The following is a 19,661-nucleotide window of genomic DNA, read 5'->3' as shown; positions in this document are numbered from 1 at the left end:
AAAAAAAAAAAAAAAATGAATCAGAATCTTGCATGGTAAGACCTGGGAAATAAGCTTATTAAACCCTATCACCTCAAATAACCCTTAAAAACATATTTGAAAATTATTGTTTGTAGTAATTTTCTAAACATAACATTTGTAACAAGTAAAATAGTAGACCCTTCCAAATCAGTTTAACTTATATTAAATATATCTTCTTTTACATAGCTTTTGAATATACAATTCATTTAGACATAGGAGCATGTGTGTTTCGTGATTAATGAACATGTAACACAACAATTTGGTGAAGCCAAAGACTTTCACTAATTCAAGTAATTAACAATAAAAACAAAGATGCAAGCAAAAAGCCGTATTTATTATACTTCCAGAGGAAAAAAATAAAAATTAAGATTTGAAATTACTAACTATATTTTCCTAAACATTTTGCTCTGCTTCACAGCCAAAAATATAACTAGTGACATAAACATCCTTTAAGGTAACTCTCCTATTTCAAAGGAGGAGGGGTATTGCTGTATCTTAAACCAAACTTAGGTAAATTCTGCTAAGACCAAAACCAATTATGTCCACAGGCAGTCTGACAGTGAAACACAGCAAATCAAACTGGCCCAATACAAGACATAAATGCTGAAGAAAAACAGAATTGGGGTGCTACCTGAAAGTTTCCAATGGGCCCAAGATATGAGGTAAAAAATATCTCATTATAATTGAAGTAAATGCTTAATTTTCCAAAGGCATGTAAAAGACATATGGGTATCCTCGGAAAACCTACTCTCAATCTTCACTTGAATCGATCTTCAATTTGAATCACTGTATTATTTGTATATTATTCTGTTATTATCCTGAAAAAAGGCAGAATTTGATCAAATATACCTTTTAAACATTAAATCACTGTGTCCTTCAAGAATTAAAAAGGAAAAACCAAACACATTCAGAGGGACAAGGGGGAAAGGAGAAAAAAGGAAAGGAAAGAGGTGGGGACAGCCTGCTCTGCTTACCCTGGCAAACAAACAAAAAAAAAAAGTGGTGACAAAAGCCAGCTTGGTCCAAGGCAGCCAAAAAAATGAACTAGAAAAAGAATGCTGCAAACACACAGGCCTGAGGAACTCCCAAGGGCGACCTAGGAAACCCAAGCTCTGGAAAAATCACCTCCCACACATCTCACCTCAGCCTCCCCTCCCACCTCCACATTTCTACTTAAGACAAACATGAAAGGCAGGTTTGAAAGGGAAAAGTAGTCACAAAAGACAGTGTGGGTGCAGGGACAGGTGGAGGGGCAGGTCTGCCCCTTTGCAAAGTGAGCCAGGGTGCTGCAGTCTAACCACGCAGTGTAAACACAGCCCCAAGCAACAGAGTGTAACGGAATCCAAGAGGTCTGTCCAGGCTCCCAAGCAAAGCACCTTCACCAGGGTAATCACAGCCATAACAGATAGTCATCTACCTCACCTGACAATGTGTAAGGAAAAGAGCACTTATAAGGCCACTTATTTCACTGACTGAAGGTCAGAAGATTGGTTTGTTTGTTTTTTTTTCTCTTTACAATAAGCCTAAACTCTGCTTCATTGTCATTACCCTCACTGCTAACTTAGGCTATCCAAAAAATGTTTTGTCACTCATCTATACAGTATTCCTTCAAACTGAAGAAGAGAGAGCTCATATTATTTCTCCCAAATCTTCCATTTTCCAGGGCAAAAATGATCAGTTCCTTCAACTCAGGCACAGCAGAATGAGTCAGGAATCCTAAGGTGACATTTTAGCTCTTCCAACAATAATGTGTGACACTTTAGGCAGTGGCCATCTTCCTTCTCTCATTTCACAAACAAGGCTAACCCTACTGGCAGGGGGTGGGTTGCAGCAGGGAAGATGTAGATCTCCAAATATGAACAAGGCAGTGGGCTACCTTTGGGATTTTGCTTCTGGGGCTGCTCTGCCCATAGCTCTGGCTCCAGAAACACCAACGCTTCTGTGCCCAAGCTTCCCCTGGCCTTGGGCCCCTGGTCAGAGGGACAAATCCATGGGCTCTGAGGGTGAGAGGAAGAGCCACAGCTAGAACACCAGAGATGAGGCCCAGAAGGAAAAGTGCCCTAAGAAGCCTTGCAGGATAACCTGTGAGAAACAGGCTTTCCATAAGATGGATTAGGAAATTAACTACTGTGGATGACACTGTCTCAAAAGGAAAATGCATTCTGTTCCCAACCAAATTAAAAATAGTGTTTGGAATGCCTATTACATATGGATACTGCAAACCTAGGTTAGAAGTTTCTCTTCTAAAAGTAATCACAGACATGGCTATCTTTATCTTTAATAAATTTAAAGGCAGTAATGATAAGCACTGCTGCAGAAAAAACCCATTACTGCCTCATTGTGCCACATTAACAAACTTAAAATGTATTCATAAAAGGAAGGCTAAGGTGGAAAACAGCAGTTAGCATTGCCAGATTTCAATGAATCAAGTTTCTCTTCAATATTACCTAATTTCCCATAAGGCCACAGAATTTGGATTAGTGTACACTGAAAAGACACAGCTGAGTTACATATGCTACTCAGGAATAGCAATCTGACTGTGGAAACAATCTCTAGGAAGGCCAAATCATCTCTTGAGGGTGGAATAGACCTACTGACTCTTTTGTAACAAAGGCTAGTGAGAAGGGTAGCAATTCTCATGGGATACTTTCAAACTATACTTGGTCTTCCTCTGTATTCCAATTTAACCCCTGTGATTCCACGTTTCAGAGTAAGTAACACAGTGAGTCACTTCCAATTGCAGAAGTGAGTTTTATTACTCAGGTGTGTTGAAGGATAAGTAAATACCATTCACCTACATGATGAAGACAACAACCTCTCTCCTTGGTTGCAAGCCCCTATTTTAATCTGCCTACCTACTAATTCTTTCTGGATATCACACAGGGATCCCAACTCAATTTCTCTAAAATCAAAATAGCCCCCTAAAAACGTGCCTTTCTGTACTCCCTATTAGTAGCTACCTGATTGTCCAAGCTAGAATCCAAGCCTCATCTTAAAGCTTTTCCTGTTCCTTCAAACCCACTATTCCCATCTATTCAACTCTGCCCTGATACAACTACCAACCTCAATAGTTCTAATCTTCTATTGTCTATTGCCCCGTATAACCCATCCCTCATACTAGAAGGGTCACTCTAAAACAATGGACTGTATCATTTTCAAAACTTGATATTTCCTGCTACTCACAGGACAAAAATAACATGGGAACATGTGGCCAGTAAGGGAGGCCCGGGGAAAAGAGTTGCCCAATGTCATGGCCCAAATCCAAACTCCTGAATTGGGCCATGTAGATCAGAATACTGGGTGTTCTGGGCACTGGGTGAAAGACCTTTGAAACAAAATCAGACTGTAACAGCTCCAAAGAACATAGCCAGGCCCAGTTGCCTGGGCAGGAGGCTAAGGGCTATGATAAGAAACCTGCAGGGCAACTAGCCACCTTCTGTGCCAGCCCAGGAAGAACCCCAGCCAAAACGGCAGAGGGACCCTGAGCAAAGGACCTAAGACACCTCTCCCAACATACATGCTTGCACACAGGACCCACACCTTGACCACACATCACCATCACCTCCACCATTCCCAGCTGGGCACATACCCCAGGGAGGCCCAAATAACAAAGCACCCGCCAGATAATTCCTCCAAGGGCCCAGAGGAAGTCAGCCCAAAGTGGCCCAACCAGATTTCATCTCTACCCAGGGAACAAAACAGCACGTCAGTGTGTATAGGAAAGGTCAGGACTTTTGGTGAGTCAAATGGACAGTGAAATCCCCACTCCCAGGGAAGTTATGCAATCTCCTCCCATTACATTACCCACTGATAGAGGCACTATCAATTTATTTTGTAATCATAGACAGCTTTGATAAAGCTGTGTGAACAAAAACCAGTCTCTCTCTGCCAGGAATTTTAGAGACCTCAAGCACCTGAACACCAGGGTTGGGCACTGGAGGCCCAGAGACCTTCCATAACTGGGCCTATGTGCCACTAAGCAGTAGCTAGATGGAGCTACTCCCATTTTCTAGAATCTTTCTTTGCTCATGCTGCTCTCTCTGACTAGGATCCCTTTGCTAAGGCCAGATAAATGTTATGTATCCCATTTCAACCACTTTCTCCTCTGGAAATCCTTAACCAGCCCTCACTCCCCACCACATGCCTTCCGGTTTATGGAGCTCATACCATTGTACTACGAGGGAAGAAACTTGAGTTTTAGTCATCTGCCTTCCATACGTCAAATAACGCACAGCCTTTCTTGGGTGGACCACTCTTATTTGTTGAATGAACTTATAAGTCAGCTCATATTTGATATGACAGCAAGAAAATGAAGTTATATTGGAAGTTATATGGAAAGAGATTTCCTATTAAGTGCAATTCTATTCTCAATCCAGCCAAGCCAAAACAACTGCACTCATCTTTTTGCAGTTACACACACAGGTAGACTCAGAACAAGAAACAACTTATGGCTCCGGCCTCTACTGGGTGGGCTGGAGCAATTTGTCCATGGACTTCCTATGGTGTGGTGAGGTGGCAGGTGTCTGCCATCCAGCTTCTCTCGGTACTAAGGTTTATAATGTAAAGACTATCCCTGTGTTTCCTATATCCATTAGACACTTCAAGAAAAATGTTTCCTTGAAAATAATGAGCTTTGAGTTCTATGGAACTCACTATAGTTGAAGACTCAAATAGTCCAGAAATGCTGAGCAACATCTGAAAACACTGGAAACTAAACAGGTTATGCTGCCTACAACTGTGTGGTGTATTTGCTCAGGATGGCAAAGAGAAGGAACTAAAGTGATGGAAGATCTGCCTGGGAAGAAGGCCCATGACATCCACAGGTCTCAGGTCAGAAAAGAAGTAGGGAAACAGAATTAAAGTCTACCAAACAGGTTGCTATGGTAGGATTAATAGGAACGTCTTAACAGAGGAGATTTGAATCGTTTATTTAGGGCACATAAAAAGTACTCATACAACATACATTTTAGTCATAAACACATTTTGCTCCAATATGTAATTCAGGCTAACATATGAATTACTTTCTTGAAATTATTATTTCAAGAAAAATCTATGTACATTGAATAAAAACTAGTTCTAAGAACCTAATGACTTTTGGATATGCCTCATAAATAAGAAATCTGTGACGAAATCGGAAGTACGCATAAAACATTTCTGCTGCATACCAAAGCACTTGTGCAACTGATTGCTGCAGCAGGAACTCAACAAGCCACATTTTTCATGGAACATCATCTTTACTTGAAAGAACAACTGAAAAACTATGGTTATTTAAACTTGTGTACCTGACCTACATTTTCTCCAAAATGAGCAAAGTGAGCCTGACACATCAAGAAAAACTGACTGTATTTGCTGCCAACGATAAAATTCAAACTTTCAAGCAAAAATTTGAATTTTGGAAAACTGCTTCCCAATACTTAAAGATACAAAAGATTTTAAAAAGAGGGTTTTTGTTTTTTTGTTTTTGGCTAAATGGTACAGGGTTTGGGAAATAGATTCAGCTTGACAAGTTCACAGCGTAAGTTTTTGGTTTGCACTCTTCTAACTGGCTTTAATAACTTCTTTTATTATCACTTATATTACCTACAAAAACAGAGTAGGTTAAGCCATGTCAATCTAATTGCCTAAAAGACATTTACCAAAATTTTTACATTGTATCAGTGACTGTTCTATGGCAAACATTAAGCATTTGAAGAAAAATCTATCAGTATTTTCACACAAATTGAATTAAGAATCTACAAATAATATACTGACACACTAACTTCAAAAAAAAAAAAGGATGACTAGAATTTTGATTTCCTTTGGTTAGCTTTTTGAGTAACATAACTTCAACATGTTACTCATAATACTAAGAATGTGGGAAAATTGTTATCTAAGTGTGAAAAAAAAATCTTTTTCACCAAAATCTTTCAAAGTTAAATTCTTAATAACATATCCCAAAGACGTCCAACTTTTGAAGAGTTACTAGAGAAAGTAAAACAATGCTACAGAATGACTAGTTAATGTATAAGACTCCAAAATGGCAAAAAATAAAGCCCTTGTTGAATATCTTAGATAATATCAAATCCACTAAGCTATCATTGTCATTAGTACTACAGGCTTCAAGGAGTAGGTTTTTTATATGAGGTTTTGTTTTGTTTATTTCTGGCCTAAAGGAAAACTGCAATAATGTTAAAATATTCTTCAAACTTTAGCCTACAACCTCTATTTTAGGACACATCAACGTTTCAACAATCCATTTCTTCTCAAACATCATCACCTGGTTTATACATCTCACTGACCCAAAAATTTATTAAAGAAAAAGTCTCATAGTAATTTTAAGAAATGAAGCAGTCTGCATGAGGTTTCCATCTTCCCTTCCTGCTGCAATTCATTACAATAATCTACTACACTCAAGACAATGCCCTGATAATTCTATCTCACAATTCTGCAAACGTTTTCACTCTGTAAGGGGCATTACATTTGTAGCTAACTCGGCACAGACAGCACTGGTTCAAACGACTATTCGTGTGTAAGGAGAAATGAGAGAAGATGCTCACTGTTACTAAGTAATTGAACATTAAATACATAGTAGCCAGAAAACACTCAGAAAATGTTTTGGAAATATGACGTATTTTAATATTCATGTGAGGTTCCTATTTCTCATTCCCTAGAATTAACGCCGCATTGGCTCCTTTTCAGCAAAAGGGGGAAGAGGAATTCGTATATTCAATAAAGAAGTTAATTCAAGTAGATTTTTACAAAAGTGTGTTTTGCACCAAAGGCCAAAAAATGATACAACAGGTTAACAGTTTAATTTACAAGTCCCTTAATAATGGTTATTTCAATCACTATTTTCTCAGAAGTCATCCTAACAGGTAGCAAAGGCAACCTACCCTTGAAAATCAGACCCAAGCAACTAAAATAATGAGGCATTGTTTTTACAAGACAACTCATTGCCTTAAAATTCCAGAAGTATGGCACAAATGTCCACTGACCCCATTCTAAAAAAGCGACACAAGACCCTAGACTACATACACTGTTGGGACTCAATCAGATTCCCTGCTGTTGGCTCCTCCATATTTTTACAACCAATTCCTATACCCGAGGGTGTTTGAATAAAACTACAATTAAGCACTGAGTTTAGGCTTAAAGACTTAACATTAAATGGATAAAGCTGTTATGAACACTCAAGAAAGCCACTAGGGCATCCCAGGCCATCACACTAATTTTTGCTATGTCTACTTAATGCAATCTTTTAAGTTATTAACAAACATACATTGACCAAATGCATGCATTAACAAAACTCACATAGCAAAGCCATGCTCTGAAGCAGTTTGACACGTCTGAAATAACATTTCAAACTAAACGCTTTTTGCGGCCCCTTGTTTAAACAGCTTCCAAATCCCAGAAGTAACATCCTTAACAGCCTGCGCTGCCTGTGATGTGACCAGGATAAGCGAGGGTGTGTCTCGGTGCTTACCGATGCCCGGGGCCACATAGATGAAGTACAGACAGGACGAAGAGAGGGAGAAGAAGAAGATGAAGGCGAGGAGGGAGCGATTGGACACCCGCATCATCCGCCTGAGCACAGACATCTTCCTCTTCCCGGCAAGCAGCCCAAGCTGCGCTCTTAGGCCGGACTCGGGGCCACTGTCAAGGCCCTAAACTTCCATAAATGTGCTGAGAACCCCGACACTGCAGCGGGGTCCACGCGGGGAGGCTCTGGGGACAGGGACCGAGCGGAAAGGAGGCAATGGGAAGGAGCGGATGGAATGAATGGGAAGCCCGAGAGTCGGGGGAGGGGAGGCGCGGAGGCGGAGAAGGGAGAAGGGACGGGGGGATCCGAGGAGGCCTGGGAAGGGCAAGGAGGCGCGTTTTCTCCGCCAGGCAGCGGCGGGAGGAGGGGCTGCAGGTGCGGAGAGGCGCAGGCTGCGCGCCGCGGCGCCCCTGCGGAGAGGGGCAGAGAACTGCAGCACGCCCGGCTCCGCTGCCCGTGCCCGGTGGGGTCCAGCCGCGAAGCCCCGCGCTCAGGGTCCCGACCGCCCGCGTCCTCTCCGCAGGCCTGCGCCGCCTCCTGCTCCGGGCCGCGGCGTCTCGTGCCTGCGCGGGGCTAGCGTGGGCGCCGGGGCCGCAACCGGCGCGCGCGACGCGAGGGGGCCCGCGGGGGCCCTGGGGGCCGAGGAGCCGGGCGCTCGCCTGCACTGAGCCGCCTCCTCCTCATGCCGCGCCGGGCCCCGGCGCCCCACGGCCGCCGCGGGAGCTGAGCGCAGGCCAGGGCGGCGTCCCGGCCAGCGGCGAACGCGCTCCGACTGCGGCCGCCGCCAGCTGCCTGCCCGGCCGCAAGGGCGGCAGCGGCATTACCGCCGACCGCCCGGGGTGAGGCGCCCGCGCCGGGCCCGAGGACACAAGGCGATGAGCGACCGGGCGACGCGCGCTGCGGACAGAGCCAGGGAGCCCGAAGAACAGGAGGCCGAGCGCCGTCGGAGCCGCGTCTAGTTGGAGAAAGAGGCGGACGTGAAAGGGCAGGGGAGCCGCGGAGGAAAACCGGGACCGGCAGGCGCGTCCGGAGACCCCCGCGGGCTCCGCGCGCTCGCTGGGAACTCAGCAGGCGGCGCTGCGCCGGGCCGAGGAAATCTGGAGGCCCCCGCCCTCCCCGCGCCCGAAACACCGTGCGTCCTGATAGGCCGGCGCCAAGCAGCACCCTCCCCGCGCCGGCCGCACCGGGGCCCAGCCGCCTCCTGCGTCACCGCAGCCCCCGCCCGCCCGGGGACCCCGCAGTGGCCGCGCGGGTGGAGGCTGAGGGACGCCTTGCAAGCCTCGCATACATTCTGCCCTGCGGGTACATAATGAAGGTTGATGTACCCGAAAGGGAATGGGCATCTCCAAAAGAGGACTTCGTTGGTATTTCCTTCCAAAATCCTCCCTCGGCGAACAAGGTGTATTTCCGACCTGGATTAATGCATCCCCCCGAATCCCCCTCCACCTTCTTGTAAGAAACAGTGTCAGGATGTGGCCCGGGCCTATGTGCATCTCTTATACTCGGACTTGCCTTCACTGTTGAAGGTGAATCCTGGGTCGTCCTCGCTGTATTTAGGCGGGGCTGAGAAGACTTCTGGGCAGCCGGTTAGGCCCTTGAGGGCCTCAGCCCCATCTAGCTTCGGTAGGGTGGCTTCATCCACCTCCTAGGCCGTGGTCTACCCTTTGTTCAAATGTTTCTTACTGCTTGCTGAATTTTTCCAGGTCCTTAGCTGTATCACATTGGTCAAACGTGTGTGCGCAGGTGTTTCCTTTTCAACTAATCAGGAAGTGGCGGGATGCCCTACTGCCATTATTTGTTCAGTATTTCCAGATGGAACTGTCGTTGATAGCCAATAAATTTGGCCCGTTTTTATCAGGATGTCCATGCCCTAGATCGTCTTTGAGATAGTGCAATGTGGAGCCTGAAACACCTACTTCGTAAACCCAAGCCTTTCATTAATATTAGCTGTGAGACCTGTGGAAGCTAGTACTTTGTGTGAGCCTGTTTTCTCCACCCTCAAACAGTAGATATAATACCCCCTAGCAAGGCTGTGAGATTCAATGGGTAACTGTGTGTAATGCTAAGCATGGTGTCTGGTAAGAGATTCTCTTATATCCCATTAGTTCACTAGGTGGAATCACCAAGTTCAAATTCATTGTTTAATATTTTGTTTGTTGGAGTACTTACAAGTTCCTCAACTTCTCTGGCTAATTTAATATTTAATGCAAAAGGTAATGACACTATAACATTTTTAGATGCTTAAGGGAAATTCGAAATGCAAAGTGGAACAACATTAAATAACAGGAAACTCACTTGTAAAATAAAGAAAAACAAAACCTATGCTAGCCACATAAGTCCATGAATGCTGAGGAAGCAAAAATTGTGGTATTCCTCTCTCCAGTCTCACTGACGCTTCATTTCTTTTTATCTGCATCAGTTCAACTGGTTGTTTATAATCTAATGCTACCATACCACTAGTCAAAAGAGAGTTCCGTATCTTTGCTGACCTAGTGGTAGACGGTTCTTCTCAGGCAAGGTTGACTTTTTCTTAGTTTCTTTTATTTCTTTTTTTGAGACGCAGTCTCGCTCAGTCACTAGGCTGGAGTACAGTGTCGTAATCTCAGCTCACTGCAACCTCTGCCTCCCAGGTTCAAGCTATACTTCTGCCTCAGCCTTCCAAGTAGCTGGAACTACAGGCACGTGCCACCACGCCCAGCTAATTATGTACTTTAGTACAAACAGCGTTTCACCATATTAGCCAGGATAGTCTCAATCCACCTGCCTTGGCCTCCCAGAGTGCTGGGATTACAGGCGTGAGCCACTGCACGTGGCCAAGGTTGGCTTTTTCAAAGGAAAGGTTACTATAAAACTGAGAGAGAAGTGTTAACATTATAGAATTTGATTATTCGTCTTTTTTTAAGAAATCTGAAGACTGTACAGCTGAACCTAGCTGGCGTAAATGACTGCTATCCGTATCTCTCCTGATTTTAACCCTATCTCTTGATTTATCTTGTTCATCAAGTGCCCCCATGGTACTTGTTAAGACTGATAAGCTCTCCTCAGGAGTAGACTTCATCTGTTGTACCAGAAAACAAGCCTAGTAGGTGCAGCCATTATTTCGAGGATTAAATGAATGAATGCCTGTAAAGAGCATGGGAGAGGCTGGTACATGGTAAGTACTATTTGAGTACTTGTAAAATTTATTTTTAGAAATCTCTTCTTTCAGTCACTCTCTGCCCACAGTAACAAATGATGGTTTTCTCTTTCTGTTTAAACACCAACTTTCCTAGTGGGTCACCCATTAAGTCTGTCTCTAATAGCCTGAGGGATGCCTCAGGGTCTCAGCTTATGTTTAAAACAGAGATAGATTAAATATTCAGTGCACAAGAAATGCTAACTGAGCCTTTGCAAACCCACAATACCAACTGATACTTCCTCAGGAGCCAAGTAAGCCCCATAACAAGAATGACCTTGCAGAAATCTAAGTCTATTTTTTAATGCCATCAAAAAGAACTTAATCCTATAATAGTAAGACATAACTTACAACAGTAAGACAGAAATAAATTTTATTTAATGGCTTTGTTCTAAATTTATTACAACCAAGTATTCCTTTTATTCTGTCCACTAGAGACACCATGCTCTTAAATATTTGGGCATCAAACTGAATAAATGAAATCATAATTAATGGTTTTCTAGTTGTATTAATAAGAAGTATACACAGAAATTGCAATTAAAACAAAAAAGGAAAATATACTTGTTAATGAGATGGATGACATTTTACTTGGTCTGTGCTGTCTGAGTGAGGATGAACAATATACACTGTTTTGAATTTGCTCCCAAGCATGGTAAGATAAAAATATCTAATTTTTTTCTGTGAATTAGGGGGGGAAAAGAAATGAAAGAAAATAGCATATAGGATCTCACTTTTATGGTAGCTAAAGATTCAGATCTTCGTGTTACAATTACCAATTAAAAATAGTAATTATATCTGTTTAAATGTATGGTCTTAGCATCTGAGACCCAGCTAAAGAAAATTATTAGTTTTATGAATTATGCTTAGACAATTGTATTTGTATTTATATAATTGTGGATCATATAAAAGACATTGGCATGATTCATAAAATGGAATATTTATATACATATGAGTATATACATACATATATATATATAATTCCAAAGTGTTGTGGTACAGGTACTTCTCATAAATAAAAATTTGTGTGATTAATATGGTCAGATCTCTGCTGAGAAAAAAGATATTGGTCCCCGTATCTTATTTAGATTATATAAAAGAAATTTTAAATAAGTCTTACATTTAAGAACAAATATGATCACTGTAAAGCCAAATTTTAATACTTCTCAATATATGAAATAATATAGAATGGACGATAATTCTGTATTGTAGTTAAACTTTTAAAAGAAAACCACAGTAGTGGTAGGAGCCCTACTTCAGCATTTGACCCAAATTTCTTACTAATCTCAAAGTGCCTGAACTCTTTTATCTTAGATCCATGATCATTCTTTCATATCATACAAACATCCTAGCATTTTCAAGCCTTCCAATCGCTTTGATATCATTTTCACAACATCCCTTTGGGTTTGGTATGGTAAGTATTATGTTTTTTTTGAGATGGGAAAACTAAAGTGCAGGAGGTAAAACACCTGGCCTGAGGTCGCATAGTGTAAAGGTAGCAGAGCTGGAAAGAAAGCCAAGATGCTATCAGCCTAGTTCAGTGACTTTCCTACAAACCACACCAGCTCTTATCTTCACACAGATTGCTTTGCCTATCAGGGTAAGTGTATTATTCATGTGTTTTTTCATTTTTTAAGAAATAAATATATGTAATCCATCTTTCAAACTTTCTTTACCAATTTTGCCTTAGACATCTCTGCGAAGAAACTGTATAAAATGTACTACATGGTACACTGACAGGGAAAAAAGTCGTACATAAAGTAAAGGTCCCACTATGTAGTCCTTGCCTTTCATCAGTTGGTAAGTCAAAACGAGAAGATGGATGGTGTTAGCTTTATTCATTCTTTTTCTCAGCTTAATGCCAGGTTTATTCAGTAGATTGCTGGTTTTACCTTACAGGGAATCTGAGCTGCCAACCAAAAGCCACTGACTGACCTCAGACTCAAGACCAGCAAATCCTAGGCTGACTGGAAAAAGAAGCCAGTCCAATGGAAATGAGAATTTGTTCAGAAAACTATGGGGTTGGAAAGTGGGGGGGCAGACAATGAGAAGCAAAGATAGAAGACTGAGAGTTAATCCAAGATGGGCAGATCACAAGGTCAAGAGATCAAGACCATCCTGGCCAACATGATGAAACTCTGTCTCTACTAAAAATACAAAAATTAGCTGGGCATGGTGTCGGGTACCTGTAGTCCCAGCTACTTGGGAGGTTGAGGCAGGAAAATCACTTAAACCCGGGAGGCAGAGGTTGCAGTGAGCTGAGATGTGCCACTGCACTCCAGCCTGGCGACGGAGCAAGACTCTGGCTCAAAAAAAAAAAAAAAAAAAGTCCAGTCACACAACATGGTGCCCAGTACCTTCCATGGTAAGGGATGATACTTAAGCACTCACCAGGGTAAATAGAAGAGGCTGGGCCAAGCGCAGTGGCTCATGCCTGTAATCCCAGCACTTTTGGAAGCTAAGGTGGCCAGATCACGAGGTCAGGAATTCAAGACCAGCCTGGCCAATATGGTGAAAATGTGTCTCTACTAAAAATATAAAAAATTAGCCAGGCGTGGCAGTCCACGCCTGTAGTCTCAGCTACTTGGGAGGCTGAGGCAGGAGAATCGCTTGAACCCAGGAGACAGAGGTTGCAGTGAGCTGAGATCATGCCACTGCACTCTAGCCTGGGCAACAGAATGAGACTCCGTCTCAAAAAAAGAAAAAAAAAGAAGAGCTGCCTTCACCTGCCTGAGGCTTTAGCTGTCTGGGTCCCAGGCAGCCCCCTGAAAGTTGAGGGAAATCAATCTTGGCATGTATGTAAACCAGACACGCAGGACACCTTAGGTATTGTGCACACCAGCTGGGAAACTCAGTCCTAGAGAGAAAGTTCATAAACTTGGCTATTGAACAGACAACACAATATCCATAATACTGGATCTTCCTTGAATTCTCCACAGTGTTACTCCTGAGACTCTCAAGAGATACCTTTCTTGTTGACACATGTATCTTTATTAAAAGGAAAAAAGAATTACTACTTGACACTGTTCAGAAGAATTAACATATTATGGCCAAAATAGCCTACCTTCAGTCATTTAATGTTTTAAGAGTTTTGTGTTTGTTTTATTGAGATGGACTCTCACTCTGTTGCACAGGCTGGAGTACAATGGTGTGATCTTGGCTCACTGCAACCTTTGCCTCTTGGGTTCAAGTGATTCTCCTGCCTCAGCCTCCAGAGTAGCCGGGATTATAGGCACCCACCACCACCTCTAACTAATTTTTGTATTTTTAGTAGAGACTTGATTTCACCGTGTTGGCCAGGCTGGTCTCAAACTCCTTAACTCAGGTGATCTGCCCGCCTCGTCCTTTCAAAGTGCTGGGATTACAGGTGTCACAGCCACCATGTCCAGCCCCCTGTCATTTAATGTTTTAAAAAGTCATTTTCTTACTCTATAGCTATAAAAAAGGATGTGCTTATGTTCTTTGCAAGGATATGGATGAAGCTGGAAGCCATCATTCTCAGCAAACGAACACAGGAACAGAAAACCAAACACCATATGTTCTCACTCATAAGTGGGAGATGAACAATGAGAACACATGGAGGGGAACATCGTACACTAGGGCCTGTCGGGGAGTTGGCGGGCAAGGGGAGGGGGAGCATTAAGACAAATACCTAACACATTCAGGGCTTAAAACCTAGGTGATGGATTGATAAGTACAGCAAACCACCATGGCACATGTGTACCTATGTAACAAACCTGTACATTCTGCACATGTATCCCAGAATTTAAAGTAAATTTTTTAAAAAAGTCATTTTCTGAATATGATTCTATTTTCATGATATACATTACTATACTAGAACCTAGTACAAAAACAGAGCAATAAATAATTATTGAATGAGTGGATTAACAGTCTTAACCTCTTAATTTTATACACACACACACACACACACACACACACACACACACATATATATTCCTCTGAGTTTTGTGTAACAAAATACAAGTTAGTTCACCTTAACTCATCCAGAGCATATTATCAAAAGAGCCATCTTCATAGGCAAATGATTCACAAAAGATAAAATATATAAATGAAAGGTAGTATACTATGCTAGTGTTCTTTTATCATCAGGTTCTTATACCTTGTAGCCAACAGAAATGATTCAAGAAATGTAATTATGATACAGAGTATAACTTTTAATGAAGAATATTTCTAGACCATTTTCTATTCATTTATTATCATATTTAATGTCATAAGGCTCATAAAATTTTCTCAGTCTCTTTTTAGTGACTAAATCATTCTGAGGGAAAATTTCTAAGCTTTAATGGGTTAATATTGAATTAGGAAACAGGATTCAGGTAAATTTGATAAAGGATTTCAGTGTTTCTGTGTCTGAAAAAGGAATTCTAGAATAGCAAAGTCCTCTCTTAAGCTAAAATCCACAAGTTTATGGTCACAGGAATGATTAAGTTACTGTAAAAAATAAGTTTAAGTATATCAGAGCTAGTCAAAAGAGAGAAAGAAACCAACCTTTTCAGTCTGCAAAGTATTAGTAATACCAATTCACCATGACTAATAAGGAACGCCCAGAAACAGAAGCACCTGGCAACATTAAGCAAATTACAAACATAGTTCAACATATTAGGCCAAAGAAAAAATACAGTATCTTTTTTTGAAAATAATTGTGTAAATATTCTAAATATCTATTATCCTATTATTTGTTAATGAACTTTGCTTTTCAATTTGAGTCAATAATAAATTGAACTAGCATAAACTTGCACATGTGCATGCATTTCTGTTGGTTATATACTTAGTAGTCAGAATTGCAGGTTTCATGATGGGTGTCTAGTCGGATTTAAGAGATGCTGGCAAACACTTTCTCAAACTGGTTATACCTATTTATGCTTCCACCAGCGGCATTTAAAAGTTCAAGTTGCTCGCATTCTCATCAGCACTTTCTATAGTCAACCCAATTTTACTATCAGCATTTCAGGTAGAATGTAGTGATGTCTCATTTTGGTTTTGATTTGCACCTTTCTAAGAGCTAATGGGATTGGTAATTTTCATACATTTTTTTGGCATACAATGTCTTTTATAAAGACTAGGAAGCATTTGATACGATTAAACAATTTCTGACGTTAAAACACTTCATAAAATAAGGATAAGTGGATGTGTTCTTATTTTGTAAGGAGCTTTTTTATTTTTTTAAATGGATTTTCACTCTTGTTGCCCAGGCTGGAGTGCAGTGGCATGATCTCGGCTCACCCCAACCTCTGCCACCCAGGTTCAAGTGATTCTTCTGCCTAAATCTCCCAAGTAGCTGGGATTACAGGCATGCACCACCACGCCTGGCTAAGATTTTGTATTTTTAGTAGAGACAGGGTTTCTCCATGTTAGTCAGGCTGGTCTTGAACTCCTGATCTGCCTGCCTCAGCCTCCCAAAGTGCTGGGATTACGGGCATGAGCCACCATGCTCGGCTAAAGAGCTAGCTTAAACAAGTTGCATCAACATCAAAATATGGAATCATCTCCATTCAAATAACAGAAAAGACAGAATTGGTAAGAATTGGCTAATGCATGTAGATGAGAAAATTAAGAGGTAAAAGTAAGGGAAAGTTATAATAATTATTGTTATTTGTAGTTTATGCTATTACCCCAAAAATAGTGTTCACTAGAAAACTTGTTAGAATTAACAGGAGAGATTGATACAGAGTCAATCAAGAAACATATGGACACTTACCCAGTTTAGCATGGGGATACATTCCTAGATGTTAGGGCTCTAACTGAACTTATTTATGGGATCCTGTATTCCTGTGGAGATGTAGTATAGACATTGTACTTAAGTGATTGCTCAATCCTCAGTTGTAAGCAATGTTTAGAATGTCCTTCAAAATGTCAAAGACTTCTACCAGTCTCCTAATTTTCTTTATTCTCTGCTTCCTCAAATATTTCCTTAAAAGCATCACACGTTGGCAGAACATGTGTGTCCCCAGCTACCTCTTGATTCTCTGCCCTTGTTGGTATCATAACTTTGGAAGTCAGTGCATATAAAAATGATTTACTAGAACTCAGGACAAAAACTGGAAGGAGAGGCTCAGGCAGAGAACACGAAAACACAACACACATTGTGGAACCACTCAGCTCAGGACAGTTTTGACTTTGCTTATTGTTTGTGTACACCAGTAAATCGCTGGTGGAACGTATGATGGCACTCAGTGCATGGAGAAAAGTCCTATTAACAGAATATCATAGATAAATATGTAAATACCTGTTACGCATACAGCATATTCTACTTTTTAAAATATCATAAAGACAAACAGCAAATGGGAGATATGATATACCCAATTGTATTATAAAATTAATAAACTATAGCTTACTTCATACAAATGTTAATGTGAGATCGTATAATAAACAACAACAAAAAGATTTCAAGTGCAGTAGCAACAAAATATACATAATACTGATAAATAAACTGAAAAGGAAATGTGCAAAACTAATGTGAAGAAAAAACATCAATAAAGTGAAGACAAAAAAGAAGGCTTGAAAATGAAAAGGGCTGGCTGGGTACAGTGGCTTATGCTTGTAATCCTAGCACTTTGGGAGGCTGAGGCAGGTGGATTGCTTGAACCCAGGAGTACAAGACCAGCCTGGGAAATATAGTGGGACCCCACCTCTATAAAAAATGCAAAAATTACCCAAGCATGATAGTACACACCTGTAGTCCCAGCTACTCAGGAGGCTGAGGTGGGAGGATCACTTGAGCCCGGGAGGTCGAGGTTGCAGTGTGCCATGATCGTGCCACTCCAGCCTGGGAGGCAGAGTGAGACCATGTCTCGAAAAGAAAAAGCTAGCCAGGTGTGGTGTTACACACTTGTAATCTCAGCTATTCAGGAGACTGAAGCAAGAGAATTGCTTGAACTCGGGAGGCAGAGATCACAGTGAGCTGAGTTCATGCCATTGTACTTCAGCCTGGGCAGTAGAGTGCCTGTCTTTAAAAAATAAAATAAATAAATAATGAAAATCATAGGAAATTCAATATTATAAAGATGTGAATTCTTCCTAAATGTAACCATGAATGTTGGAGAGTAACCAAAGTAGAAAATTACAGTTACTTATCTTAAAATAGCTAGTTTAAGGCACCACAGTAAGCATGCTTCCATGGCAAGAGACAATACCCTTACTATAACAATATTTACAATTATGACCAATTAGGTTTCCACTCACAGTACAACAGCCAATCAGCTGAGAGACAAAGTGTTGTAGAAAGGAAAGTGACTTTAAGAGAGCCAGCTAGGCCAGGCAGGGTGACTCACACCTGTAATCTCAACACTTTGGGAGGTTGAGACAAGTGGATCACAGGAGCCCAGGAGTTAGAGACCAGCCTGGGCAACATAGCAAAACACCATCTCTACTAAAAAATACAAAAATTAGCTGGGCATGGTGGTGCACACCTGTAGTCCCAACCACTCAGCAGACTGAGGTGGGAGGATCACCTGAGTGCAGTAGGTAGAGGCTATAGTGAACTGAGATTGTGCCGCTGCATTCCAGCCTGGGCAATGGAGTGAGACCCTGTCTCCCTCTGGGAAAAAAGAGAGAGAGAAGATGGCAGGCAGACTAATGTCCTAAAGAACCATCATAAGTTAATAGAAATATCAGACTTCTTTAAGGTTAGGGGAAGGGGGAAGAGGGAAGCGTTTGAGATACAGAGGTGACCAATGATCACAGACATCTGGGTGGCAGTGAGGATTGGAGGTGAGGGTGAAAGGGATGGGTTAAGAAACCTTGTCCTTGCTCCTGGAAGTCCTTAACATAACATTGTTACTTGTGTGTACACCCTCATTATCTCTTCGGGTTAGTTTAGGGGGAACTATTATCATCTTTGCTTTAAAGTTAAACTACAAACCAAATTCCTCCCATGGGTAGCTTGGCCTATGTGCAGAAGAAAGCAAAAGCAGTTAACCTAAAAATATCATGTGGATGAGAGGGTTAGGAACAAAATGGAGTTAGTCATGCTAAGCCTCCTTTTCACTGTTATATTGTTAGCTTGGTATAGAAATGTAGGTTGTTGGGTTTTTTTCCCCAACCTTTGAAGATATTATTTAATTGTCTTATGGTATCTATGGTTGCTGTTTGTCTCATTATCATTCTTTTGTAGATAATTTCTATCACTGTTACAGGTTTTTTTTCCTGATGTTCTGTGGTTTCAATATCTTGTTTCTCAATAATGTGTTTTCCTTTATCCTGGTAAAGACTCAGGGTTATGGTGTCTTTCTTAAAGTCTGTAAAGTTCTCAGCCATTAGTCCTCTGAATATTGCTTTCCCCTCATTCTCTCTAGAGGCTCCTTCACAGATTCTATTTGGCATATGTTGGATCTTCCCATTCTCTGTCTGTTGGTTGCCTTCTCTTTTAATTTTCCATTTTTTCATCTCCATATGCTTCATTCTTGTTAGATTCTAAGCTATATATTTAATTCAATTATGGCCTCACTTTTCTCTTCTTGTTTTTGACGTTTTCAATGTCTTACAATGGAAAGAAGGCTTCCCTCTTAAATACTCAGTCTACCATCTTACAAGAAGTTGAAATATTAAATCAACAGGCTCAAAGAACACAACATTGGTCAGGTGCAGCAGCTCACACCTGTAATCACAGCACTTCACTTTGGGAGGCTAAGCGGGCAGATCACTTGAGGTTAGGAGCTCAAGACCAGCCTAGACAACATGGGGAGGCTAAGCGGGCAGATCACTTGAGGTTAGGAGTTCAAGACCAGCCTAGACAACATGGTGAAAGTCTGTCCCTACTAAAAATACAAAACAATTAGCCAGGCATGGTGGTGTGCACCAGTAATCCCAGCTACAGGAAGGCTGAGGCAGAAGAATCACTTGAACCCGGAAGTTGGAGGTTGCAATGAGCCAAGATCACCCCACTGCACTCCAGCCTGGGCAACAAGGCAAGACTCCATCTCAAAAAAAAAA

General features: G+C 41.6%; 2 protein-coding genes across 3 annotated transcripts in view; one reads left to right on the top strand and one right to left on the bottom strand.

Annotated features, from left to right (window-relative positions):
• Nucleotides 1–8,276, bottom strand: part of B4GALT6 (beta-1,4-galactosyltransferase 6) — a 66,144-nt gene extending 57,868 nt beyond the window's left edge. The window contains exon 1 of one of the 2 annotated variants that reach the window (XM_017497969.2): nt 7,481–8,276. In XM_017497969.2, coding sequence (XP_017353458.1) covers nt 7,481–7,595 — 115 coding nt within the window. In that variant the 5' untranslated portion in view covers nt 7,596–8,276. The remainder of the gene's footprint in view (nt 1–7,480) is intronic. The other variant, XM_017497961.1, reaches the window with a different exon arrangement.
• On the top strand, nt 7,777–9,947 carry LOC119467075 (translation initiation factor IF-2-like). The gene is made up of 2 exons (XM_037728196.1): nt 7,777–8,175; nt 8,271–9,947. The coding sequence occupies exons 1-2, from the start codon at nt 7,777–7,779 to the stop codon at nt 8,991–8,993; spliced, it is 1,122 nt and encodes a 373-aa protein (XP_037584124.1). The 3' UTR covers nt 8,994–9,947.
• The last annotated feature ends 9,714 nt before the right edge of the window (nt 9,948–19,661 follow it).

The sequence above is a fragment of the Cebus imitator genome, unplaced genomic scaffold, assembly GCF_001604975.1.
Source record: "Cebus imitator isolate Cc_AM_T3 unplaced genomic scaffold, Cebus_imitator-1.0 Scaffold12, whole genome shotgun sequence".
Lineage (NCBI taxonomy): Eukaryota > Metazoa > Chordata > Mammalia > Primates > Cebidae > Cebus > Cebus imitator.
Note: the sequence above shows the minus strand (reverse complement) of the source record. Positions and strands in the feature narration are given on the sequence as shown.